Source organism: Varanus komodoensis, unplaced genomic scaffold (genome assembly GCF_004798865.1).
Source record: "Varanus komodoensis strain SLA01 unplaced genomic scaffold, ASM479886v1 scaffold1, whole genome shotgun sequence".
Lineage (NCBI taxonomy): Eukaryota > Metazoa > Chordata > Lepidosauria > Squamata > Varanidae > Varanus > Varanus komodoensis.
In genome coordinates, this window is record NW_025335268.1 from 93,974,022 (window position 1) to 94,001,397 (window position 27,376).

Genomic DNA, 27,376 nt, shown 5'->3' on the forward strand with positions numbered 1-27,376 from the left:
CAGAACTGCGATTCAAGTATAGTAAATGTGGTTGCACTGCGCTCGGTGACCTCATTTAATCATGGCTTCCTTATCAGCCTAAAATTTCAGTGACTGTGAAATCTGCAGATCTTCTCACAATAGACACAGCAGGAGAGCAGGGAGGTATAATGGTTAGAGTACTGGAATGGGGCTCTGGAGACCAGGTTTCTAGTCCCCACTTCTATGAAGTTTGAGCCAGTTACTGACTCTTACCTTAACCTACCTCACAAGATTGTTTTGAGAATAAATCAAAGAGGAGTAGGATCATGCAATCTGTCTTGGGTTTCTTTCAAGAGAAAAAGGGTAAGATATATATTTAATGTAAACATAAATATAAAACATGAGCAGCAAATGAAAAGCTAAGCGAAAGCCTCTGATGGCATAAGCTAATAATATTTCAGCCAGCTTTTAAAATTGTGTATATGCTACTTTTAAGTTCCAGTCCACAAGCCAATAGAGTATTTTGATTTGAGCCAGTTTAATCACCTTGATCCGGACCGTAACAAAATCTGGCCAGTCTAAAATGTTCCAGTGTAGACTAAAGGGGATTAGATGAATAGTCATAATGGCAATATACGATCTTCAGCATCGGGGCAGTGCAGTTCTGCATACAGGATGCTGAGAACATGTGGAAGGCTGTGGTGCACCACGTCCTGCTTGTGGATTTCCCACTGGCATCTGGCTGGCCGCTGTGGAAACCGAATGCGGGGCAGATGCTCTCGTCAGTTCTAGCAGATTTTTTGTGCCATTAGACTGAGCACGAGTCAAACTTCCACCTGTCTTATGCTGCTCCCTCCGACTGCGTCACTTGGGACAGAAGAAATGCTTTCACAGCCATGCCTCACTGAAGCAGTCAGCGTGGCCCATCTGACCCGACCTGTGCCTGCATTGCCTTTTGCCTGTTTCGCCCCTGAGATCGAAGTTCTTGCAATATTTGCAGGGAGTGAGAATAGACTTTTCCCCAGACTGGCTAGAGACCTGGGCCAGGCACAGACTCTCCACCCAGCCTATTTCCTAGAGTCGTTGCAAGGATAAGACTGAGAGGAAAAGGAGAATTATGTGGGGAGCGGCACTGCTGCATGTGGAGAGGAGAATTAACCTTTCCCTCTCCAGCTGTAATGCTTGAAAATTGCCTCCTCTTTGACAATTAAGCATGGAACAATTCCCATTGGCACCATTCAAGTCTCTATGGAAGTGAGTGATTTGGGGCTGGGGCACTATAGGGCCCAGGGCTAGCAATGCCCCCGTTTCCAAACCTTTAATCATCCTAGCTGCCCTCCTCTGAACTTACTCCAGTTCATTTGCACGGTCCTTGTGCAGAACTGGACACTGTACTCCAGATGCAAGCTGAAGAGTACAGAGTTGTTGACATGTGTCATCAAGCGATTTCCAATTTAGGGCAAATGCATGAATGAGAAACCTCCAGACTGCCCTATCCGTGACAACCCTGTTCAGTTTCTGTAAATTCAGGGCTGTAGCTTCCTTTATGGAGTCAATCCATCTTGTATTTGGTCTTCCTTTTCTTTTCTGCCTTCTAATTTCCCTAGCATGTTTTCTCCATTGAGTTTTGTCTTCTCATGGTATACCCAAAGTATGACAGCCTCAGCTTTGTTGCTTTTGCTTCTACGGAGAGCTTGGCTTGACTTCATTTAGGGCCCACTTGTTCATCTGGCAGTCCAGAAAGCTCTCTCAAAGCTCTCCTCCAGCATGATGTTTTGAATGCATCGATTTTCTTTCTGTCAGTTTTCTTCACTGTCCAGCTTTCACCCCCATGCACAGTGATCAGGAATACAACAGTGTAGATGATCTTGGCCGTGGTCTCCAGTGAAACATCCTTAACAACTGAGTGCAAAGTAGAGTATAACAAAAGCCTTTTTGGTAAAATGCTTCACCCTGGGTTCTCCCAGTGCATGATGGGGATGAGAGCAGGGCTACAAAACTAGTCCCACTCTTCGGCATGCATGCATACAAGGTGCAGAGTGAAACCATTCACATGCACATCTGTATGAAGGAAAGCTTCCCCATCACCGGGAACTTTGATTGCACAAAGTTTCTGATCCTATATTCCTGATGCTGTGCCTTGACGGTAGAGCTGGGGCTAATTGGTGCAATTCACTCATGCTGGGAGGATTAATAATTTCCTGTGGTCTCAGCACTAGAAAAGACGCATCTCCCAACTTTTTAAACACATAATCCTTATTTTCTAAAGTGAAACTGAAACTGAGCATGCCGAAAGGAAAGAATCAAACCAGTTACTAGCATACCAGTGATCCTCTGCCTTGGTACTCCACCAGCAGCTATTACAGGGTATCTGATAAGGAAACAATTGGGAGGGGATGCATGAATGGAAGAAGGGAATGAACTCAGCTCACCCGTGCAGTGCAGACGCGGTGATCATTTCCAGCCGCTTGTATTCCAGTCCCAGCAGCTGCAGCTGATTAGGGGCAATCCCTGCCCTCCCCAGACGCGAATGCAGTTACATAAGGCTCTTATGCAGGCTGCTTCGTAATCTCCCCAAAGCCCCTGTTAAGTTTAAGGATACTCGGTCACAATGTGTGCTGCCCTTTTTGGCAACAACACTGAGTTTTAAGAAGCACAATAGGTGCCTTCCGAAGAAAAGTTAATGAAGAAAAACCTTCCCGCTTTCGCCACAGGAACAGACAGTGTTGGCGGTGTTTTGCGGTTTGAAGCTTGCAGTCGCTTGATTAAAGATCAGTGATGTCAGCAGACCTTTGGGCCTTGAAAGGGGCCCAGAAAAAGGTGGCTTGGCTGTGCTAGACAGAAAGCAGAACCACTGTTCGCACAGCATCATTGTCTTGCTGCACTGGAGGGGGGCATGAGATAGCTGTGACTCGCTGCTACATTTGCCTTCCTGCTTTAACCTCTGGTGCTGCCTTGTTGCAGAATGGCAAATGGAAGAGCTGCCTATTCACGTAGAAAGGAGAACACCCTGTCCCTTTGGCTGCAGCCTTAGGAAAGGGTTAGCGATCAAGAGAGGAGTAAGGCAGGCAGGCTGGTGTCTGGAAGCTCATGTCCTCATGCAGTAAGTTGAACCGGTGAGGCAAGGCAGGGTCCAGAGGTTATGAGAAGCCAGAGAACCAAGGTGCTCCTAGGGGCAGGCACAAGAAAGCAAAGTTTATGGGGGAAAGTCTCTTTGCAATGCCTCTCAGTATCTCTAGGGAAATACCCTCCAGATGTGGGGAACTACAACCTTGGATGTGTGAATCCTAGCTTCAGATGCTAGGCAAACCTCTCCTTTTCCTTGACATCTTGACCCATTTTGAAGGAAGGGGCAGAGTGGGAACAAAGCGTTCTGTGCCTACGCATAGTGCTCATCTCCCTTCTCATCAAGACATAATTCATAGCCTGAAGTGATATATGAACATGCAGCCACAGTCCATATGTCTCCTTGGGGGCACAGACTAGGTTGCGGAAGGTGGAAAACCCTTCAACTATTTGCAAAGCATTTGTCAGTCTGTGCCAGCTCAAAGAGGCAAAATTATTATAGTGCCCCATACAACTTCCTAGCTTTTACCTTACCTGTAACCAGAGCCAAGCTATTCTGGGTTAAAAGAAGCCTTTTACAAAATAATGTGTATCTCTCTTTCTGGCTTGTCCCTCAGAAAACAAACGAGGCTTGCAACTTCACCAGCCATGTGTGCAAATTAAACCAGAAGCCATTGGACCAGGGTAGGCAACTTTACTGGTCCCAGAGACTTATCTGGCAACTTGAGGAAGTGACCTGGGCACCACCACAAAATGGTCTTGGTACCAGTGAAAAGCACTGGCTTGCTGCTTCCTCGGTACAGGTTGAAAATATTGGCTTGTAGTTTCCTTCCTTCCTTCCTTCCTTCGTATGGCCCAGAGATGTTTATGGAAAAAAAAGAAGATGGCAGCCACTAGGGGCCCTCAATTTCTTTTGAACTTATCTCAGCTATTATGAAATGTTGCTGCTGCTGCTAATATTATGTTTTTCATATTTATTTTTTTATTATTAAGTAGGAGGAGTAGGGTACAAGAGGAGGCACCCTGACCCTCGCTTTGCTTACCCCTGCCATATATCACAGGAATGCAGACTGGTTGCACAATAAATGCTTCATCTGGAAGCACCCAGAAGCTTAGTTATACCTGCAGCCCCCAGGCCTTTTGGGATCCAGGCTGCCGTCTCCATCTTCCTTTCTCGTAGAACTACTAGGGCCACCTCTGCCGCTTGCCCACTCACTCAGCACTGCCGCGTTGACAGGGCTGTGTTTGGATGGAGATAAGAAACAGGCAAGAAAGGACATGGAACAAAGCACCAAATGTTTCCACGATACATAACTGTGCATATTTGCAGCGAGAGCAATGTGGAATTTACTGCCGGGGGGTATAATAGCTGGATTTAGAAAAAGGGCAATAAGACTCAATGGAGGGTAGAAAGTTCACCAGAAAGTTATTTCCAGCGTAATATTTTGAGCAAATGTCCCCAAATGTCCCTTTCCACCCCATGTGGAAAGTCTTGCGTTAATGCTCACATTACTGTGGTAGTATAGCATTTCCACAAATAACGAGCATAAAATGACTGGAGAGGGAGCAATCTCAGAATGGCATCTATGTAGGAGAAGCAAATTTTGGGTGGGAGAATGATCTGGGAAACTTATGGGGGTAGGGAGAGATGTTCATTCTTCCTGGTTGCTGGAATGTGAAAAAGCAAAGGACAGTGTTTTGGTATGGGCAGCTTTGGCCTCAAGGCTGCATGGATGAATGCCATAAGTGACACGCAAGGGGCCATCCCTGGAAATTATGGGTTTTGCTCATCCTGCCATTCTTCTCAGGGATTACTCCAAGGCAGGGGTGGGCAATTAATTTTCCTATGGGGCCACATGAGGAACTTTGACAGTTGTTAAGGGCCGGACCAATACACTTACAGCTCTGCTCGATATAGATCTCTATAAAAACAGTAAATGAAACATTACGAAGATACAATGAAAATGTGGAGCACAGAACAACACTATTTAATGAATATTCACAAAAACATTAACATTAACATTACATGAAAAGCAATAAATTCAATTCAATTGAGCAGATCCTTCAAAATAAAAGCCGTGCAGTTGCATTGCTTGCATCTATATTACGAAGATATATATTCGCGTTGACAGATGAAGGGCTTCTATTAGGGGAGCAGCCATAGCTCAGTGATGCAACCCAGTGAGAGCCCTTGGGTAAGCCATCCTGCCTGGACCTCCTCCCTCAGCCTCCCTTCTCGCCACCATTGCCACCAGCTGCTCTTGCTCCTCATCCTCTTTCTCGTCATTCCTACCTCTTGTTGCTTGACTGGCAGCCAGCCAGGAAGCAGTAGGCAGGGCCATCTGCTGCTCTTCACCACCACTGCTGTCTGGTCAAGACAGAAAAGCAGGTGAACAAAGAAGCCGAGACGGTGAAGGGGAGGAGCAGCTCCCGGATGTTCTCAGCAGTGGCCCCTGCTGGCACGTGGACCCTTGGCAGGTGCTCAGCCATCCCAGGATACCAGTCCTGGGTGGAGCAGCTGCTTTGCATGCAGAAGGTCCCAGGTTCAATGTCCCAGATCTCCAGGCAGGACTAGAAAAGAACCCTGCTGAAACCCTGGAAAGCCACTGCCAGTTCATGTCACTCGTATTGGCTATATGGACCAAGGGTCAGTGGAAGTTGTGTTCCTATCTCCTGACCAATCAAAAGGCATTGGGCAGCTACTCTCTCTTTTTCTACGGAGTAGATTTTTGTAACCATTCCCAGAGTGTAGCTGTGCCAGTCTACTGCAGCAAGAACCACAAAGAGTCCTGCGGCAGCTTAAAGACTAGTGCATTTACTAACAGTGGTTGTCCATAATGCAGCTATTGTTGACACCAAACATCCTGGCACTAAATACACAGGTAGGTGTGATAAAAATCCATTTTTTCCTATTCAACCATTTTTTCCTATTCAACTAGGGATAGAATTAAACCTGTTGATGAACTGTAATTAAGCAGTCTTTCATGCCAGTCTCCTGTGAGGTTACTTCCCTCCATAATGTCCACTTTAAGATCTGGGGCATGATATCCTGGATGTGAAAAGACAAAAGTCATGGGAAAATATGCTAACACATTGAAGATGGTTGTGTCTACTCCCTCCTTAAAATTCTGGAAACAAAGTAGGGCATTTGCGTGATTATCAGGCTCATCTGGAAGCACCCCAAATATCTGCTATTGAGCTACTCTATTGTATGCTCAGGGTACCTCTAAAGCTGGGAGTGAGCGGAGGTGATTGTCCTACTCTTGTTTGTCAGAAGAGTTGCAAAGTGTGTTGACTTAACTCAGCATTTAGATCCATTTATGCTTGGAAACAACAGACTGATTCTTGGTTTAGAAAGCTGGATCTAGAAACTTGAGGAGGGGCAGGATTTGCCTGTGTTAGCTTCTTTCTCAGAATTGGAAGCCTGCCCATATGAATGAGCCTGAAATTCTTGCAGAGGCTTGAATCTTATCAGTCCAGTGCAGCTGAAACTGCAAAACAAATACCGTTTTAAAGGCCTCAAAAAGGGAGTTGAGCAATCTTCCATGGTAACCAGGCGAGGGGGTTATTTTTTGTCTTTTGAAATGCCATATTCCTGCACCTGTAGAATATGGCACTTGAATGTCAACATGCAACAAGCCACATACTGAAAGATGATGATTTTTCAGCGTGTATTATAGACTTCCCATGACTTGCAAATCTATAGCCAGTTTAGAGAGTAAAGGTCTAAACTGCAAGATGCCAAATGTTTTCATAGAATGTTGAATGTTCAATTTATTCTAATATTTTGGGGATAATATCCTGTACTTTCCTTCATTTTGGTCACGAACATCCCAGCAACAAATATCTGCATAGCACAGTTTTTGCTTCAGGTGATTAGATTCTTCCTAAAGTTGTTACTAGCTCTCCACTTATCCATGTTGATGAGGCTCATCAAATGCATGTTGTTCTCTCACTACTCACGATTTCATCCCTGCTTCCTAAAGCAGCAGCAAATCCTTTAATCTCCAAAGTGAGGTGGACAGTTTGTTTTTAGCATATTTGTTAAACACTTCATAAAATGAATTTCTGTTGGAACTGCATACTTCAATTTAAAGCATAATGCTAGCATGATAACATCATACAATAACAGCAAGCACACAACAAAAGCATAACATCCGTGCTTACATAGGATTGACGTGTTAACACTTTTCTGCACTCCATTTTTACCCCATCCAGCTATTTTTTTGGTCTTCTGCAGGAAAAATGCCTCTTCTATGAGGCTAAGAGTAGCTAAAGGTGGCAGGGGGAAGAACTGGAGGATGCAAAGCAAAACAGAAAGGATTAAGAGTTCAAGTCCACATTAAAAAGAAGACGTGATGAGCACATATTTAGGTAGTTTGGAGAGCAAATTTCAGAGTCATGTACAGACTTTAGTGTGCCTCCATTATCCCTAAATTCATCAAGGACACAACAAATGTTAGACTTGCTGGGGAAAACACATGTAAAGGACATGCTCTTTCTCCTACATAGAAAGCTGATGAAAAAGCCCTCAATAAAGCAGCACATTAAATGCCCCACACAGAGAAGCCTGCTTGGTCCTCTGCATTTTGAAACTTCAATACTTAACTCATTTTGGGAAAAGGGGAGAGGCAAACTACACATTTCACACTATAATGCATGTAACAGTTCCCAGAGACCGTTTTTAAAGGCATCAACGTGTTTGTTTCCCTGCTTCAAATCACCTGGCAGTGGGTTCCCCCGTATGTAATTTTAAATGTATGTTGCATTTGAAATCCAACCTATGGAGGGAAGTGGAAGCCTCTTAGAAGAGTCCATTTGGACCAGGAAAAAGTTTCTTAAAATCCCCTGTCCCCAATTCCTGAAATATTTGTACTTAGCTATTGAGAGCGAAGGCTTCTGGGTAGAAACAAATAAACTATGACAGCCCTTCCCCACCGATTGACCACCAGATGTTTTGGACTACAACTCCTAACACTGCAGTCCATGCAGGCTGGAACTGATTGGAGCTGAAGTTCAAAACATCTGGAGAGCACCAGGCTAGGAAAGCCTCAACTGGGATATTACATATAGCTAGTTGATGATGTCGTATGGTTGTGTATTTTAAGAGGCATTTTTACAAATCTCGTGTTGACATAATTATAAGCTGCTCTGACATCATCTTCACTACACTATTTATTTATTTAGTATATTCATATCCCACCCTTTTTCCTTTCAAGGAACTCAAGTAGCTTACATATTTCACCTCAAGTCAACATGCAGTCAGCCCGTTTGTTCATCTTTTCATATCACTTATTCTTGCCGGAAAAGGCACTGAAGCCCTCGTTTGTGACCAGCGAAGAACCTTGGTCCAAACTAGGAGAAATGTTGGAGTTCTGTCTGTGATTGAATCTCTCATTTCTTTAAAAACTCTTAATGACTTCTTTAGCTGTTTGACAGAGGCCAAAGGGGATCAAGCTCAAATTCCTGGTGATGTATCTAAATTTTACCAAGGAAAGGCAGGCTATAGATCTGATCAACTGAGCAACCGTGAAACCATTCCCAAAGAAGATGCTTCAGATTCATGGACTTCTAATCTCTGTTTGAAAATGTCATTGCTGCACCTGCTGTTCACAAACAAGTGAAGCTCTGTAAAAGCACTCATTCACTAAGAAGGAAAATCTTCCTACTTTATTTGGTAACTTTTTCTCAAGATCTGATTTTCTTTCTACTCGAGCTGCTGTGTAGAGCTTCCTTACTCAGTTCTATAAACACTTTCATCTGCTTCCCTACAATAGGTTCTTGTTTCTCCCCCGCCCTGGCTTCTTGTTTAAAAATACTTCAGGACTCTTTGTTCATGACTATTTGGAATGGAAATATAAGCAGTAGAAAGAACAGAGCAGGATATTCATGCTGAGCAACATACATGAGTAACCTGTTAAGATCCGCAGAAGCCCCATTATGGAGGATGAACTTTAGGAGGCCATTTCTAGGCTGGAAATAACAAAATACACTGAGAATAAAATAGGTTGAGGTGCTACTGGATCTGTTGGAACTGTGGGGTACCAGTGTTCTAAAGAAACAAGGCTGGAATTATGTGTTGGTCACCTTCCTTGTGGTGCTACAGCCTAAGTCTCTAACCTGAATATGTATTCATATAAATTTTACACGAATGTTTGCCTACCTTCTGTGCACCACACTTTAAGAAAGATGCAGACAAGCTGGAAAGAGTTCAGAGGAGAGCAGTGAGGATGATTCAGGGACTGGAAGCAAAGCCCTGTGAGGAGAGCTTGTAAGAACTGGGCATATTTAGCCTTGAGGAGACTAAGGGGAGATGTGCTAGTACTCTGCAAGTACTTGAAACGCTGTCACAAAGAGGAAGGTCACGGATCTTTTCTCAGTCATCCCAGAGTGCAGGACACGGAATAATAGGCTAACTTTACAAGATGCCAGATTCCAGAAAGATAACGGGAAGATAATGCTAGAACAGTACAGCAATGGATCCAATTACCCCAGGAAGATGGTGGGCTCTCCCACCTGAAGGCATTCACAGTGCAACTGGACAGCCACCTGAGAGGGATGGTTTAACTTGGAGTCCCTGCACTGAGCAAGGGGTTGGACCCAATGGTCCTCTGGCTGGCCCTTTCCAACTCTACTATTCTATGATTCTGTGGTACATGCATTGGACATTGCCTGGATTATACCTTGTGCATGGGGAACGGGTTATTTTTCTCAATGATTTGCCTTTGATTTGGCTTGCTGCTCAAATTACACTAGGAAAGTTTGTGGTACTGAGTGAAATCATGGATTACATTTGTAAGGAACAATTCCAATGGCCTGGTTACCATGGTGCCTCCCCCTTCCCACCACCAGCACAGAAAAAGCTACCCCTTGATACAGTGATATTGATGATCGCTATTCATAATAAACTTAATGGGGGAGGGTCATAAAGTACATAGCAGCCCCCAACCAGAAGTATCAAGTGCTTACCATTGCAAAAGGGCACTGTGCTAATTTATTATTAAGTTTTATATCTCACTTTTCAAACATATTATCAAGGGGAGTTATTGGGAATTTTGCACCATTTTATTTTGCATCCTGTTTCAAATTAAAAAAATATGAGTTTCCCCATAGATTATCTTCCATTAGAAGTGTTTTTATCTAAAATTCAGCACAGAAAAGACAAGAGAACATATGGAAGGGGAGACAGTATGAACAGTAAAGCGATATTGGGTTGTTTTATTTGCTCTTGTTTGGATTTATGGTGCTTCCAGATGGAGCTTTTATAATAATACCACTCTCATTCACAGAAAGTTATGGGAGGTCCAGATGTCATTATTATATTCAAGACGCCATCCTACTGCATTTTCCCACTGTTCCTTCCATCTTTTTTTCCTATCACAGAAAATCATTCAAAAAGAAAAAGACAGAAGAGCTGTTCAATGTCTAGGTTCCCTTCATTGGGAAGCACCCTTCATTGCAAAGGGAGTAAGGCAGGAGAATTAGGGGGTTTGCCCAATGCGTAGGCGGAGGTGTCAAAGGAAAAATGTGAATGACGTGGATGTGAGATCATGCAGGTGTTTTGGAAAGTTGCAAAGGTGTGGGGCAGTGTTATATATCTGGAGGCAGGAATGACTTTCCATACTGATGAACACCTTGATGAAGCTTTCGCTTTCCTCAGAATGAAGTGTGATAAAGCTGACAAGAGTCAGATTGAGCCTCCTGACATACTGTTCTGTTAGGGGAATCTGAAGCCGTTCACCAAGGATCCCTCCCTTCAAGCCCTTCAAGCACATAAGAAGGAAGGTTATTTGTATTTACCTGCCCAAATACAGAAACAAGGAACTTAACCTTAAGAACTTTTCCAAACACAAGTGATAGCTTTGCGCCTGTGGCCCTTTCCATGGGGAAGCTCTCAATGAAAAAATCCATTTTAAGGAAGGAACAAAGCCCAGTGTCCAAATATAAAACATCTTATTTTAGGGGGAAGAGTAAAAAGGAGAGAAGGGAAAGTAGCAATCACATACGGGATAAAATATCAAATCAAATACTAAATCTAATTCAGCTTGTTACAGATTACCTTCTTATACAGAAGCTTGGGTTTTAGAGCATAATAGAATTCATAGCAGAGAAAGTGTCTGGAAAGCATCATTGACTCTGATAAGAGGATGTTAGAAAGACGACAGGGCATGAGTCAACTCTTGCTTTTATGGGGAACTGAATTCCATCAAAACTAATCCTCTGGTAGTGGATGTTTGGTCCAATTATGTAACACTTCCATTTTTTATATCAGTTCTCTAGCCAGAAAATCAGAAAATTATTTAGTGGCTTAACCCACTTGTGTTACAAGTGTAGACCTGAATATCAAAAGAGCTGGCCAGTTCTAACTCAACAAACCATTGCCTGAAAGCGTTTAAATTTTGGAAAGTAGAAGGTTACAGTAGTTTATGTGAGAGAAGTCAAGAGTGCCAGCCATTGTTTTTGATTAGGAGAGAGATAAGAGTAATATTTTATTGAATTATTAAATTTATGTTGCATTTTTTCACTAAAATGAAATGAGTACTCAAAGTGGCTAAAATACAAATAGCAAAGTCATAATTAAAACATTAAAACTAAAGATGAAAACACCTCCAATGGAAAAGTGAAGGTGGGGAGCAAAGAACAGAAGTCACAGAGAAAGACAAGGCTGTGAGCCTGTTCCATTGCCAATAGATAAGACATCCTGGGGAGAGGAAGACTTGGGAGGAAACATGAGAAGTTCAGACTTGGACACACTGAGTCTGAGTTGGTGATGGAGTATCTAGGCAGAGGTACCAGGCAGGCGGTTGGAGATGTGGGAATGGACCAAGGGAAGACAGTTAAGCAGTGGAGAGAGAGAGCTGGATGCATTTGTGTATAGCTAGCACCGAACCTGCACTGGTTGTCAGTCCTTCTCCAAGCTCAGTTTAAACCATTGGTGCTTACCTTTAAAGCCCTAAATGCCAGAGAGCCGCTTTATCAGAAGGAGTGTCTTCTCCCGTATGTCTTGACCGAGTGCTCAGACCATCTTTGAAGGCTTTTCTCCACAGTGTAGCTTTAGGAAAAACTTTCTTTGCAGCAGTGTAACATCCCATCTCTGGAATCCCCTTCTCAGGCAGAAATCCTCCTGATAGCTTCGCTGTCTTTGTTTAGACACCAGGTTAAGACTTTCTTCTTTAAGCAAGCTTTTAATCTTTCAGTCTGGTGCTTTGATGCTGATTGCTTAACATTTTTGACAATATTAATGCTTTACCTTTAGTACTGTACTATTTTGACACTTTTAGGTTGTGTTTTTGTTTGGTTATTTTGCTGTTGTTCTTGCTTGGTTTTATGTTTTTAAACTGCCCCAAGGGCATTTGCTAGATGGGCAGTATACAAAACCAACACGTATGTACATGCATGAGTACTGAAGGCCATGGGATCTGGTGATCAGCCAGGGATCCTATATAATATAGAGGAAAAAAGGCAAAGAACAGATTCCTGAGGAACTCCAGCAGAGACTAGGAGCCTGGAGGAAGGGCTTCTATTTATAGAAACTCTCTCTCTACACAAACAATTCTTTTTCTTCTTCCAGTTACTCATGCAAAGTCTGAGAGAGAGAGAGAATTAATTATGCTGAGCTGTTGGCTCTGCAACTTTGTTTGAATATCATGACATATATGGAAAATTCATTAGCTGGCATGTCAAAGGATCATGGAATTCTATAATCTTTGCAGCAGGGAGAACCTGCTTAAGATAGTTTGCTCTTAGAATTAGTGTGTGTGTGTTTCTGTCTATTTTTGTAGCTCTGGCTGGTGTCCAGCAGTGAATACTACTCCAAGATGGGTTAAGGTGGCCAAATATCTTAGTTTGTAGAGGACAGTCCTCTGTATTAGACAGCTAGCATAGTACTCTGTTTTTAGGAGCCCTCTATTTGAGAAGTTGTCTATACCAATTCTTGCTTAAACTCCAGAAATGTTTAACCTGCGTATCAACAGCTAGTACTAGATAGTAGGCTGAGCAGAAATGCAGTTCATCAGGTTAGTCTTCTCCACTATGGTGAGACTTATCACATTTATTATTAAATTATTTGTAAATTTGCCCCACTACATATAAATTTGCCTATGCAGATGTTACATAGATTGGTATTCTCTTTTATGATGACGCAACACTTCTTACTTGGCAAAGTGAGCACCCTACTTTTAGGTACTGCCGCTCTGTGGCTTGCCAAATTCCATTTAGATTACCGTGACATGCTCCACATGCACATGAATGATTCAGCTACAAAGCACACACTATGTTAATAATTATTTTTTACAGTGATCTTAAGCTGGCCATTTTGGTCTGAAAGGAAAAACAGCTGGCAGTGCCCCAATCCAGAACATGCTTCCAAACTGGATTGGAGTCCTGTGATTGTTCCTAGCAAAAACTGCCCTCATTTGGTTGCTCTGTATTGATGGAATTCTGCAGACATTGAAATTAACAAGAATTCTGCCAGTTGTGCCTCATGTACTTTCCCCTTGTGACATACGCATTACATATCAGCTGCAGGACACTCCTCCGACCTATCTTCATGGCAACATCCCCTAAGAAGCATCTGGGACATCGACCTCATTTTCTCAAATGGGTCACTCACATCACACACCTGGGGACAGAGAAACATCATGGGCAAGGCCCATATTATAGCTATTAGGAGCTGCCAAGGCCTCGATCCTAGCTCTGTTTCTCAGGGCCCCAGATCTATTCACCAGAGCCTTGAGTGTCTCTTGTTGCCAATGGAAGGCATTTTTATGTGAAGCTTAATTGCCATGCAGGAAGCAGGCTTCAAGGGGATTGCAATGGGGGAGGCTGCAACAATATCCCCACCCCATACCAATCTGCCCCTGAATGGCATCTGTGTTGAGAAGAAAAAGGAATTTTCCATTCATTTGGAATGACAGGCAGGTTGCAAATTAGCTGATTTGTTAAAGTGTATATGAGATTACTTGGTGGCTTAGCTCCTTGGAAATTTAAATAAATGCTAGTGATTGTTTTCAAGTTTGCATACATCAATATAAATTAGCCTCTGCAGATTCTTTGCAGATTTGTCTTCTGTGGCCAGATACCCAAATCATAGGAGTGCCGTACAACCCCCTGGCTGCTGCCTTGTGCTGTAGCTGGAGTTTTGTGTAAGGAAGGCCTGGGAGCTGCAGCTGGGAGCTGCGTCTGTGCTGTTGGAGCAAGGACCAAGGCAGCAGGATTGTCTCCAGATGGAAGGAATGCGCTTGGTGCTGATGTGGTGAATGGGGGGGATTGTCAGGCGGAGCTGGCTGGGTCACAGGGAATGTCTGTCTGTAACCTCCCTGATGACATTTTGCCAGAAATAGGCCACTGACTTGCTGCCAATGTAAACAGAAAAGCTGGGATTCCACAGAGAGCACAAAGCTCGCTGTGTGCTCACTTCCGGGCTGTGTGAACCCTGGTGGGAAAGGGGAAGGGGGTTTAATGCACGTGGGAAGGAGGCTGTTCTTCCACCCAGTGCCAGCTTTGCAGCCTCATCACTTGTAACTGCAGACCTGCCTCCGTGTCTGAGGAGGTGAAATGAGGCATGCTTTAACAGCTTCCTCACCCTGTTGTCACCGGCTCTGCATATGTTCAAAACACTAAAACTTCTTAAGGTCTTCTGCCCGGAAAAGGCTTACTCCTTTTGAACCTGAGCCTTTTGAGCATTGCGTTACTCACCTGTCTTCGGTGGCCATGGGGCTTTTCCTTTTGCCAGGTAGGGTTGAATGAGACGAGCTCAACAGGAAATCTCTGATGAGCTCTGAGATTCAGCTGAAGGAGTGTTTCCCCAGCATGTGATTGATTTCATTTCATTTCTCCATCACCTGGTGAGTGATATGGTGGTAGGATACAGGATACAGGGATGGGAGGAAGCAAACTCTGAGGCCTACAACATAACACATTCAATGTCTTATGGTACTGTGGGGTGGAAAGGCCTTTCCCATAGGCTGCCAGCCAGACCCAGGCAATACATCATGGCTCATGTTTGGGTCCTGGGTGGCTTGCCTGTTACCAGGACAGAGGAGGACCACCATCTCACTCAATTTCTGCACTTTATAGACTTTGCTGAAGACCATTTTCCTCAGAACTAGTTACATAAAATACGACCCTAGTTATCCCAGTGCCTGTGCCTAACATCTTTATTCCAGGTGGCACCACCAAAAACAAACAAGAAAACAAACAAACAAGCCTGTTTTATTCATTTGATCCCTGAGCCTTTTAGGCAACGTGTTTCCCTCTTGACTCCAGTGTTTGGGAGGAAATAGCAAAAGAATGTCAGTGGTTTCTGTGGAGTCCTAAGGAAAGTGGAATGTATCTGCCAAGATTGTGTCTTAACATCACAAGTAGAAGGGAGTGGGCTTCAGCGTTGCAGGTATGTGTTTAGAGGTATGATTTGAAAAAGGATTGTTGCACATCTGTAAGAGTAAAATCTGGAGCGGATGCACATTTCTGTTGATGTTGGAATCACCAGTCTTCACTGGGTGATCTTCTTCAATTTTTCTGTGCAAACAAGAGCATTCAAACCACAAACTTATAAGGAGGGGTGGTTACCAAATTACTTTTAAAAGACATGAGTAATCTCTCTCAGGAGCCCTTAAACTTCACATTAATGAAAAGGTCATGTCAGAAGAGTAATACTTTTCCAGAAACAAAACAATTCCGGTGTTTATGTGATGCATCATCTCCAAAAACCATGTGTGCTGATCATCTAAAGCCACATTCCCCAACCTGGTGTACTCCAGATGTTTTGGATAACAACTCCCAGCATTCCTGACTATTGGTCATGCTGGCTAGGATTGATGAAACTTGACATCCTAAACATCTGGAGGGCACCAGGTGAGGGAAGGCTCTAAAGCTACACAGTGTGGCATCTCCAAAAGCATTCTTCAAAAGGTTGGTTGAAGAGATGCAAAGGAAAACCTTGATATTTAATTACAATTTCAAGGTTGGGTCCAGGCTTTTGATGGCCTTTGGTCAAGGCACCCTCAGTGGCACCTGCTCCCCTTAGCAGGGAGACACGTTCTCCTTGCCACAGTCACCGTATGCTACTGCTCTGTCTCTCTCTCTCTCATCACTGCCAGTTGCTTATTCCGCAGGCAGCATTCCAGCCTCTGCTCAGGAGCAAACTGGATGCCAAATTCGAGCCAGCTGGATGCCACTAGACAGGGACTGTTGATGCGCAGCTGCAGCGCGTTGGCCGCTGCCCCTCCTCCTCTTCCTCCTCCATCTCCAGCATCCAGGCCTCATGCCCAGTTGCCTCCGGCTTTGTTGAGCGGCCAAGGAGATGGCTCGCTGCCACCCTGGGATTTCCCTTCACTTAGGAGTCAGCCAGTTTTGCAGCCTTTCTAGGCATCCTCACTATGTTAATTGCCGCTGTCAGACACCAGCATACAGTTTCCTGAGCCAGAATAGATGGCAACTCTGTTCCTCCTTTTTTCGCATTAATAGTGGAGAAGGGGGGATGTGGAAGAGGGCAGATATGAAGGTTATGCTGTCTCCTCTGGATCACTCAGTATTAGGTGTCTCACTGAATTCTACAGATGCCTTCAGCCCTACATGCTGCCTCCTTGGGAAAGTTCTGCACCTTCCCCCAGTCCCTTTTCTTTTTGGGTCATGTCATTTAGATGATAAGTCTGAGGGCAAGGACTATCTCATTGTTAATGTTTGTCAGCCACAGACACCGGCAGCTTTTGTCGGCTGAAGAGTAGGGTAATGACATTGTAATGAATACAATAAATATTAAAAGCCTCATGGTCCCATAAAAAGGCACTTAGATCACATCAAAAGGCCTTTTTGTCTTTTATTAACATTATGGATCATCACCCCCTTCATGGATCACTGCCTTGTCGTGGCAAAGGGGCTTGCGTAGCTCAATGAAGCTATGAACTATGCTGTGCAGGGTGACCCAAGACAGACAGGTCATAGCAGAGAGCTCTGACAAAACATGATCCACTGGAGAAGGAAATGGCAACACTCTCCTGCATCTTTGCCATGAAAACCCCATGGACAGTACCAAAAGGCAAAAAGATATGACGCCGGAAGATGAGCCCCTCAGGTCGGAAGGTGTCCAATATGCTACTGGGGAAGAGCAGAGGGCTAGTACTAGTAGCGCCAGAAAGGATGAATTGACTGGGTCAGAGCTGAAAGGACACTCAGTTGCAGATGTATCTGGTGGTGAAAGGAGAGTCTGATGCTGTAAAGATCTATACTCCATAGGAACCTGGAATGTAAGATCCATGAATCAAGGCAAGCTGGACGTGGTCAAACAAGAGATGACAAGACTGAACATCGATATCTTAGGAATCAGTGAACTAAAATGGACAGGAATGGGTGAATTTAATTCAGATGACCATCAGGTATACTACTGCGGGCAAGAATCCCTCAGAAGAAACGGAGTAGCCTTCATAGTCAATAAAAGAGTAGGAAAAGCAGTACTGGGATACAATCTCCAAAATGACAGAATGATCTCAGTTCGAATCCAAGGCAAACCATTCAATATCACAGTAGTCCAAGTCTATGCCCCAATCACTAGTGCTGAAGAAGCTGAAGTTGACCGGTTTTGTGAAGGCCTACAACACCTTCTAAAATTAACACCAAAAAAATGATGTCCTTATCATCATGGGGGATTGGAATGCTAAAGTAGGAAGCCAAATGATAACTAGAATAACAGGCTGGTTTGGCCTTGGAATACAGAATGAAGCAGGGCACAGACTGGTAGAATTTTGTCAAGAGAATACGATGGTCATAGCAAACACTCTTTTGCAACAACTCAAGAGACGACTCTACACATGGACATCACCAGATGGTCAACATGGAAATCAGATTGACTATGTGCTCTGCAGCCAAAGATGGAGAAGCTCTATACAGTCAGTAAAAACAATACCAGGAGCTGATTGTGGCTCAGATCATGAGCTTCTTGTTGCAAAATTTAGGCTTAAATTGAAAGTATGGAAAAGCACTAGGCCACTCAGGTATGACCTAAATCATATCCCTGATGAAAATACAGTAGAGTGACAAATAGATTTAAGGAATTAGATCTGATAGACAGAGTGCCTGAAGAACTATGGACAGAGGTTTGCAACATTGTACAAGAGGTAGCAACTAAAACCTTCCCAAAGAAAAAGAAATGCATGAAAGCAAAATGGCTGTCTGAGAAAGCTTTACAAATAGCTGAGGAAAGAAGGGAAGCGAAAGGCAAGGGAGAAAGAGAAAGATACACCCAATTGAATGCAGAATTCCAGAGAATAGCTAGAAGAGATAAGAATACCTTCTTAAATGAACAGTGCAAAGAAATAGAAGAAAACAATAGAGTAGGGAGGACCAGAGACCTCTTCAAGAAAATTGGAGATATGAAGGGAACGTTTCATGCAAAGATGGGCATGATAAAGGACCAAAATGGCAGGGACCTAACAGAGGCAGAAGAGATTAAGAAGAGGTGGCAAGATTACACAGAGGAACTATACAAGAAAGAGCTTAATGTCCCTGATAACCACGATGGGGTCATTGCTGACCTTAAGCCAGACATCCTGGAATGTGAAGTCAAATGGGCCTTAGGAAATCTGAGCAACAACAAAGCTAGCGGAGGTGACAGTATTCCAGCTGAACTATTCAAAATACTAAAAGATGATGCAGTAAAAGTGCTACACTCAATATGCCAGCAAATTGGAAAACTCAGCAGTGACCACAGGATTGGAAAAGGTCAGTTTACATTTGATTCCATAGAAGGACAATGCCAAAGAATGTTCAAACTACCACACCATTGCACTCATTTCACATGCTAGTAAAGTTATGCTCAAAATCCTACAAACTAGGTTCCAGCAGTATGTGGACCGAGAACTACCAGAAGTACAGGCAGGATTTCGAAGAGGGAGAGGAACTAGAGATCAAATTGCAAACATATGCTGGCTCATGGAGAAAGCTAGGGAGTTCCAGAAAAACATCTACTTCTGCTTCATTGACTATGCTAAAGCGTTTGATTGTGTGGATCACAACAAATTGTGGCAAGTTCTTAAAGAGATGGGAGTACTAGACCGTCTTATTTGTCTCTTGAGAAACCTATATACAGATCAAGAAGCAACAGTGAGAATTGGACACGGAACCATTGATTGGTTCAAAATTGAGAAAGGAGTTTGACAAGGCTGTATACTGTTGCCCTGCCTATTAACAGAGCACATCATGAGCACACAATGAGAAAGGCGGGGCTAGATGAATCACCAGTTGGAATTAAGATTGCCAGGAGAAATATCAACAACATCAGATATCCAGAAGATACCACTCTAATGGCAGAAAGTGAAGAGGAACTAATGAGCCTCTTTATGTGGGTGAAGGTGGAGAGCGCAAAAGTTGGCTTGAAACTCAACATTAAGAAAACTAAGATCATGGCATCTGGTCCTATCACTTCCTAACAAATAGATGGGGAAGAAATAGAGGAGGTGACAGATTTTATTTTCCTGGGCTCCAAGATCACCGCAGATGGGTACTGCAGCCAAGAAATTAAAAGACGCTTGCTCCTTGGGAGGAAAGCTATGGCAAATCTGGACAGCATACTAAAAAGCAGAGACATCACCCTGCCGACAAAAGTGCATATAGTCAAGGCTATGGTTTTCCCAGTTGCAATGTATGGTTGTGAAAGCTGGACCATAAGGAAGGCTGAGCGCTGAAGAATTGAGGCCTTTGAATTGTGGTGTTGGAGAAGACTCCTGCAAGTCCCTTGGACTGCAAGGGGATCAAACTGGTCAGTCCTAGAGGAGATCAACCCTGACTGCTCTTTAGAAGGCCAGATACTGAAGATGAAACTCAAATACTTTGGCCACCTAATGAGAAGGAAGGACTCACTTAAGAAGAGCTGGGAACAATTGAAGGCAAAAGAAGAAGGGGATGGCAGAGGATGAGGTGGCTAGATGGAGTCACTGAAGCAGTTGGGGTAGCTTAGGTGGACTCCGGGGGATGGTGGAGGACAGGAAGGCCTGGAGGAATGTTGTCCATGGGCTCGCGATGGGTCGGACATGACTTCATGACTAAGAACGGATTATCACATTGCAAGGTTTCTGGAACTAAGCTCTAGTTAATTTTAAGGCCAGGTCCCTGAAGGTGATTCTGGTAATGTTAGGCACCAAAGTTAAATTGGAACATCTATATTCCATTTCAGTAGAACTGCTTTTCTAAATGGCATTAAAGGGACCTCAGTTATTATGCAAACATTATTGTTTATTTCACAGCTGGTAGAGATATGAAGGCCTGGGCATGGGATACACCAGTGATGGTGAACCTTTTAGAGACCAAGTGGCCAAACTGCAACCCAAAAACCACTTATTTATCGCAAAGTGCCAAAACTACAATAAAACCTGAAAACTGAGGTTTTAGTGTAGAAAAAAACAACTCACAGCCAGTCCAAGCAAATATATATATATGTCCTTGGTAGCGCACTGACTGGCCATGCGAAAGCTCAGACGAATCACGGCTAATGAGTCACAGCTCGTGATGTCATTGCCTGGCACTGCTACTCCTTTCCGAGAAAGCGCACGGCCGCTATCTGTGCTGTTATTTGATGCTTGGGTGCTGGGGCAATGCTGGGGCGACTTGGCTCGCATGCTGAGAGAGAGGGATCTGTGTGCCTGCTGTGGCACGTGTGCCATAGGTTCACCACCACTGGCCTAACTCTACCCTGGTGCACTTCCATAACCCTAAGACAGGAGTAAAATACCTTTGAAAATGATGCAATTTTGAAAAAGGCTTCCTTGAATAGCTTTTTCTGCACACCTTAACATTTCTGCCATTCTAAACACATTCCAACCATCAAAATCATACCGGGACACTTCGTTTTTCTAACCCTAACCCTATCCTGGTGCACACCCCTATCCCTATTATAGGACTAAAGTTCCATTGAAAAGAGGGCAATTTTGAAAAATCCTTCCTTGAGTAGCTTTTTCTGCACAGCTTATCATTCCTGCCCATTCTAAACGCATTCCAATCATCAAAATCATGCTAAGATACCTCATCTTTCTAACCCTAACCCATTGATAGTGAACCTTTTAGAGACCAAGTGCCCCAACTGCAACCCAAAACCCACATTTATCGCACAGTGCCAACACTGCAATCTATCCTGAATACTGAAATTTTAGTATAGAAGAAAACACCTCACAGCCAGTCCAAGCAAATATAGATATATATGCTTGGCAGTCACTGACTGGACATGCCAAAACTCGGAGAAGTATGGCTAATGAGGTGCAGCTTGTGCCGTCATCGCCTGGCACCACCACTCCTTTCCGAGCATGCGCATGGCCCCTGTGTGCGCTGTTATCCGATGCTCGGCGCTGGGGCGATGCTGGGGCGACTTGGCTCACGTGCCGACAGAGAGGGCTCTGCTTGCCCACTGTGCCACGTGTGCCATAGTTTCGCCACCACTGGGATACACGTACGAGATTTGCAAATGGAGAACTGAAAGTATTGGAGGGGCACAGATGAAAAGGTTTCTATTTAAGAATGATTTGTAAAATTGTGTAATTACATTAGAGAGAGATTATTTTCAAGCTTTTTTTAAAGCACGATTACTGTTTCTTCATACTAATATAGTTAAACACTCTTCTCCTTCCCATTTTTCTTCAATAGTGAAACTTCCTGGTGGCCCCATTAATCCGGTTTACTTTCCTTTGGTTGAGAGAACACTGCAGACAACGATCTATTTGTAATAGTTGCTGTATTTACAAAAGCACAGGCTGAGCAAAAGTAGAAGCAACACTCAGGCACTCCTACAAAGCAGCAGATCTTTGGAGAGATGGAGAAGTTTCATCTTCAGCCAAACTATCTTGCTCCAAATTGGTTGTTGTTGTGCAATTGCCTTTCCTCATTCACAGAATTTTATGGGCAGCAGGAAATGCAGGCAATACTGATCTCCACTTGCTATCCTCTTACATTTTCCCATAATTTTTTTCCGTGCACGTGTGTGTGTGTGTGTGTGCGCGCGCGCGCGCGCGCGCGCGCGCGTTTAATGCAAAAAGTCAATTAAGGAGACAAAGATGAGATAGTGCCACAATGCCTTCTGATGGTGAACAGAAAAATCTCTGCATGTGGAAGCCAGCTTTCCTCTGCCTGCCTGCCTGCCTGCCTGCTGCCTGCCTGCCTCTCTCGGTGTATGTGTGCGCGCACGCACGCATGCAAATGAAGGGCATTTAGGAACAACAATCAAAAGTCCCTCTGAAAGCTATTCTTTCCTTCCTTCTATAAAGGGTAATTTTCTTGGTAAAAAAGAAAACCAGATGGAAGAAGTACTGGGAAAATGTGGGAGGTTTTCGTCTGGACTCTGCGTTCTGTAAATGAAACAGTACAATTGCACAAAACAATCAAAACAAAAAGAACAAAAAGCCTTCCTCATTTGTTAGCATCTTCACATATTTGGCCTTTTGTGTCTTCAAAAGTGGCACAACCACTTGCAGCAATCAGACAGAAAACTAATAACAGAAGTATTTTTAAGACCAATCAACGTAGACTTCCTCTTTACTGTAATGTTTTCGGTTGTTATTCTTAACTTCTGTTCTGCTTCCCATATGCCAACTGGCCAAGAGCTGTGCATGGTAACATAGGTTGCAACGGCTTAAAGCTCCATCTCTAACAGTCCTTTTGAAGCTGGGTTTGGAAGAAAATAAATATATTCAATGTGCTAGACATCACAATGTTACTATTAATTGTCATAATGTTTATTCCACCCTTTTTATCCTGTGGGAGCCAAGTAGGCTATGGTTGTTAGAGCGTTGAACTGAGACTTTCGAGATCCGGATTCTGGTTCTCACTCGTCTATGGAGATCACTGGATAACTGGACTAGACACTGACTCTCAAGCTAATGTACCTTAAAGGGTTGTTGTAAGGATAAAGTGAAAAGAATTATGTAAGCCACCTTCAGGTCCTTGCAGGAGAAAAGGTAACATGGAAGTAAATTACAAATACATAATCTTGTGGATCCTCAGGGGACCTAGCAAAAAGTGAAACCATAAAAAAAATACTTCATCATTGCACATAAAAGACCATAAAGCAACATTCAAAATGAGAATGAACAAACCCTGAAACAGCACTATTTTATGTGGTAGTGGCCAAGTTATGAAGACCCAGTTCACATGTTCAATCCTAGCTTGTTTAACCAAGGTATTGTTTTCATCAGAGGCCAGCCAGGTTTATATAAGTATATGATATAACGAACACCCATTGTCTGCTGGGTCAGCCTCTAAAAATCCCAGAGTTTCCAGGATTCAACATCACAAACAAACCAGGATAGAGAGTCATTGACTGATATTAAAAATAGCTTGTGCACGCTACTTGTCCCATTGTGATGTGTGAACCAGGTTTGAATAACCTAGATAAGTTACCATATGATGCAGTTCCATGCGTGTCTAGTCAGGAATACATCTCACTGAGTTTAGTGGGGCTTCCTCCCAGAGAACTGGCATTGGGATTGAAGCCTTAAGGAAAGTCAGGAAAAGTTTCCCGTGCTTTCCTCCTTGCAGCAGTCCACTGTGCCCCGAGGGTTGGCTGAAGGAGGGAGGAAAAGGCAGGAAAGTGACTTCTGGAAGTTAACTGAGTCAGCTTACCACACAGGCCATTACCTGTCATAATATTCTTAAAGAAAACGAAGATTAGATTTGAAAAGAAAGCCACATTCCAAAGGGACAGTCATGCTAGTCTGTTGTAGAAAGAAGGCAAAGCCTGCGCTACCTTCAAGTGAACTCCCACCCACCCTTTTAGCTGGCTGGAATACTGGGAGAGGCGGCCAAGTTGGAGACCACTTGCCAGTGGCGAAGGTTGCAATCCAATACCCACTTACCAGGGTAAGCTTTGAGCTAAATGGAACTTCAAGATAAAAATGCAGTGATAGTTACTGACACGTTCCACAGTGGCATTTATTTCATCCCCCGCCCCCCCAAAATCTCACCCTTTGCACAAAATGACAACAATAAAAATGACCATAATTACACATTTTTCAGAAATTTCACAGCTTTATGCTTAGATGTTAGCTTCAATGTCCTGGCATGTTTCAAGATGCAGGTTGGCCCATTTCTTATTTGCACCTCAAAGGGAATTACAAGACCTATCTGTGCCACAAATTTATAATGGACTGTAGAATAGCCTTTTCCATGAAACCTTGGGGACAACCCCCTAGTTTCTATATCCTAGCTATTTAAAAGTAAGGCCAAGTACATGCCACTGTGAAAATTGCATAGTCTTTGCCTGCTTCCATTGTCTTTCATTTCCTGTTATCACCTTTGTGTCATTTTCTAGATTGCTAAGCCCCTTGGAGCAGGGACCTGTCCTCCCATTTTTTGTAACATGACAGGGTGGTGTAGTGGTTAAATGGTCAAAATCTTATTTTTGAAGAATTGAAGAACTACACTGTCTACACTAGGGCTGGGAGGAGAAACAAGACAGGAGAATCATTTTTCCACCTTAAGCTAGAGCTCAAAAGTACAGTCTAATCTGTGTCAATTATATTTCTTAAGGTATATATACTATGAAAATAATAACACCTGCTATGTAATCTAAGATAAATTGCTATCCCTATGTCATATCCACAGTACTAAGAAGGCATTCCTCTTCCCCAGCTGAACACTTGTAGTTCTGGAAGAATCCATTTAAAGTTGTTCTGGCTTTTTATGTATCCTTCTATTTATGTGTTATTTCTAGTTTATAGCTGATGCCACGACCTTATCAATGTTTTGACAAACTAATCAGCATGATAGTTTCATGTGCAGTCTGGAGTATTTATTAATTTATTTAAACCATTTGTATGCTGCCCAATTGTGCCACAGCATGAAAATAAAGAGGTTAAAGGTGTATTCCTAAGGGAGGCTGACAAGCATCCTGAGCAGAGAGAAGGAATTCTGCATTGCTGTCATCTCACCCTGATCTTTTGCTAGCTGGCTTTTTGTGTCCATCCAGTGAAAGAGTTTCACTGGGGAGGGAAGGAGTCTGGAAAGAGTCCAGGACTGCTCCTATCTTGGCCTCTCCAGTCTCCTCCCCTCCCAGCCCACAGAAATGCTCTCTTTGCCCCCTCTCTGAGGTTGCTTGACTGACCTCAGAGGGGCAGCCAGTACAGTTCTTTCTGTGCCAGCTGTGGCTGGATCACAGATTGCCTCTCTGTCCTTGACTTTGAATCTGGGAATCCTGAAGTACTCTGTGGCCCTTCAGACCCTGTCTTGGGGCTCTAGGATTAGTCACTGAAGGGTGGAGTCGCACGCATGTTTAGGCAGAAACAAAGCTCTACAACTTCCATCAGTCCATCAGTCGCCATAGCTAGCTGGGGAATGCTGGGGTTGAGGGGGCATTTTTCTGTCCAAACACAAATGCCTTAGTACTTTGCTTAATACTCACTGAGAATCCCTGAAAGCGCATATTGACAGTATTCACTGAAGATATCGCAGCCCTGAAAAGTTATTCTGTTGGAACGATGCATCTGTCTCCAATGCTGGGAACTGTTCAGTCAGGCTGCAGTGGGCAGAGAAGCCAGAACTGCTTTATTGTGGGACTTTAGAAGCCCAGCTGTGTGAGTCTAGGAATAATTCTGCACAAAAGCAGAGACCCAAAATAGAAGCAGAGACACAGACAGTCTTGCGCAGCTGGGCTGAGGCCTAACATCTGTATGAGAACAGTGTGGTGAATGGCAGCTGATGCCCGGCAGTTTTGCTGAGGCAGGCTCCGAGAGAGAGAGAGAGAGAGAGAGAGAGAGAGAGAGAGGGGGAGAGAGGGGGAGAGAGAGGAGGGGCGGCGGGGAGGGAGGGAGGGAGACGGAATCCTGGTACTGCCTCTCAGCATTTCTGCTGTACGATCCCCTGAGATCGTACTCTAGAATACCCAGGCCATGACGGGCAGCTTTCTGGGGGAGCTGGGGAAAGTTGGCATGTGCATGTGAGCCTGCAAGTCAAGATCAATGTTTCCAGAGTGTAATGGTGTGTGCTTTCTAATGCCGCCTCTATTTGCTATGATTGCAGGGACCAAGCTGTGGAGGTGTTTCCGATCCAAATACGTCATCACAGGATTTCTCTTAGCAGTGGCTGCAATTACTTTAATTGCTGTGGCTGTGACCCAGAACCATCCCTCCACAAGGAACAGTAAAGTAGGTCACAGAAGGCCCCCATGCTAAACCACAGGGACCAGTCTAGACTAGTGATATCCAAATGGCCTCAGGGGGGACTAAAAAGTGCTTTGAAAAATTAAGCATGTAAATATAAGAAGATGCATTGCACTGAAGGGGGCCATTGGTTCATCTAGCCAGGGATGTTGGCAGTGACTAGCAGCTGCTATCCAGGGATTCAGGCAGGAGTTTTTCCAGCCCTTCCTGAAAAGGCCAGGGAATGAATCTGGGATATTCTGCATGCAAAGCAGGTGCTTGACCCCAAGCTTGCTGGGCACATCCACAGCTCCATGCTGCCAAAGCTGGGGGGCCTGTGCAGCATCCATCCTTCCCTTCCAAAGGCAACCCAGAAGGATCGCCATTGCCCACAGCATTAGCCATGTTCCTATTCCTGAGCCTTGGGCAACATGCAGTGAGCTAACCTACAGCTGCAAGCACAATACCTGGCCATTTTTCTTCCAGCTGATTGTGAAAATTTATATGCTCTTTGTTTCTTTCCACAAGCACAAGAAAGATATTAAAACAGAAGAAAAATATGCTCTGGGTAGATTCCAGATAGAGGGTTTTTAGAGCTACCAGTCAAAAGGCATTGTGCAGCTATTCCATCTTTTCTCCCTTAAAAGAAGTGTAAGGTGGGGGGGGGCAGGGAGCAGTAGTAGGAAAAGTAGCAGTAGAGGATTATAGATTGCAGACTTTGTCATCTGGGTCACCTAAACATAAGAGTGCGTTCCCATGCAAGTCTAGATGAAAGAAGGAGCTCTAGAACTTCTTTCTGTCTACACTTGCATAGGATTGTACCCTGGGGCTCTCAGGTCCCTAGTCATGTCCCAGCCTACCCACTTTCACAGTGTACTTGTGCTTGTGTGTTGTTCTTGATTCAGCTTTTCTACCAAATGTTTCCAGAGTATCATTTTTCCTAACCCAGCAGTCCCATGTCAAGTCAAATGCTCAAGTAATGGTGACAGTAGTACTTCTTGGGCTGCCTTCAGTAGCAACTTGCAAGACAATAAAAAACAAGAGGGGATAGGTTTGTATTCCTTAAAAAAATCCAGCCAAGGTAACTTTTGTTGTAGCTAACAGAAACTAAGAATAACATCCTAAACAGCAGCATATTGCCATCACATCCTTCCACTACACTGAGTTTTAATGAATAACATTGTGGATTTGTTTCTTCTCCAGTATGGAATAGTCCTGGATGCTGGTTCTTCACACAC

The 27,376-nt window shown here is 43.8% G+C and overlaps 1 protein-coding gene across 2 annotated transcripts in view; it reads left to right on the forward strand.

Annotated features, from left to right (window-relative positions):
• Positions 1 to 27,376, forward strand: part of ENTPD1 (ectonucleoside triphosphate diphosphohydrolase 1) — a 51,297-nt gene that overhangs the window by 11,470 nt on the left and 12,451 nt on the right. The window contains exons 2-3 of one of the 2 annotated variants that reach the window (XM_044436182.1): positions 26,020 to 26,144; positions 27,342 to 27,376. The exon at positions 27,342 to 27,376 is cut by the window's right edge and continues 116 nt beyond it. In XM_044436182.1, the coding sequence (XP_044292117.1) occupies positions 26,020 to 26,144; positions 27,342 to 27,376 (160 nt within the window). Of the gene's footprint in view, positions 1 to 25,821; positions 26,145 to 27,341 lie in introns of those variants that run through there. The other variant, XM_044436174.1, reaches the window with a different exon arrangement.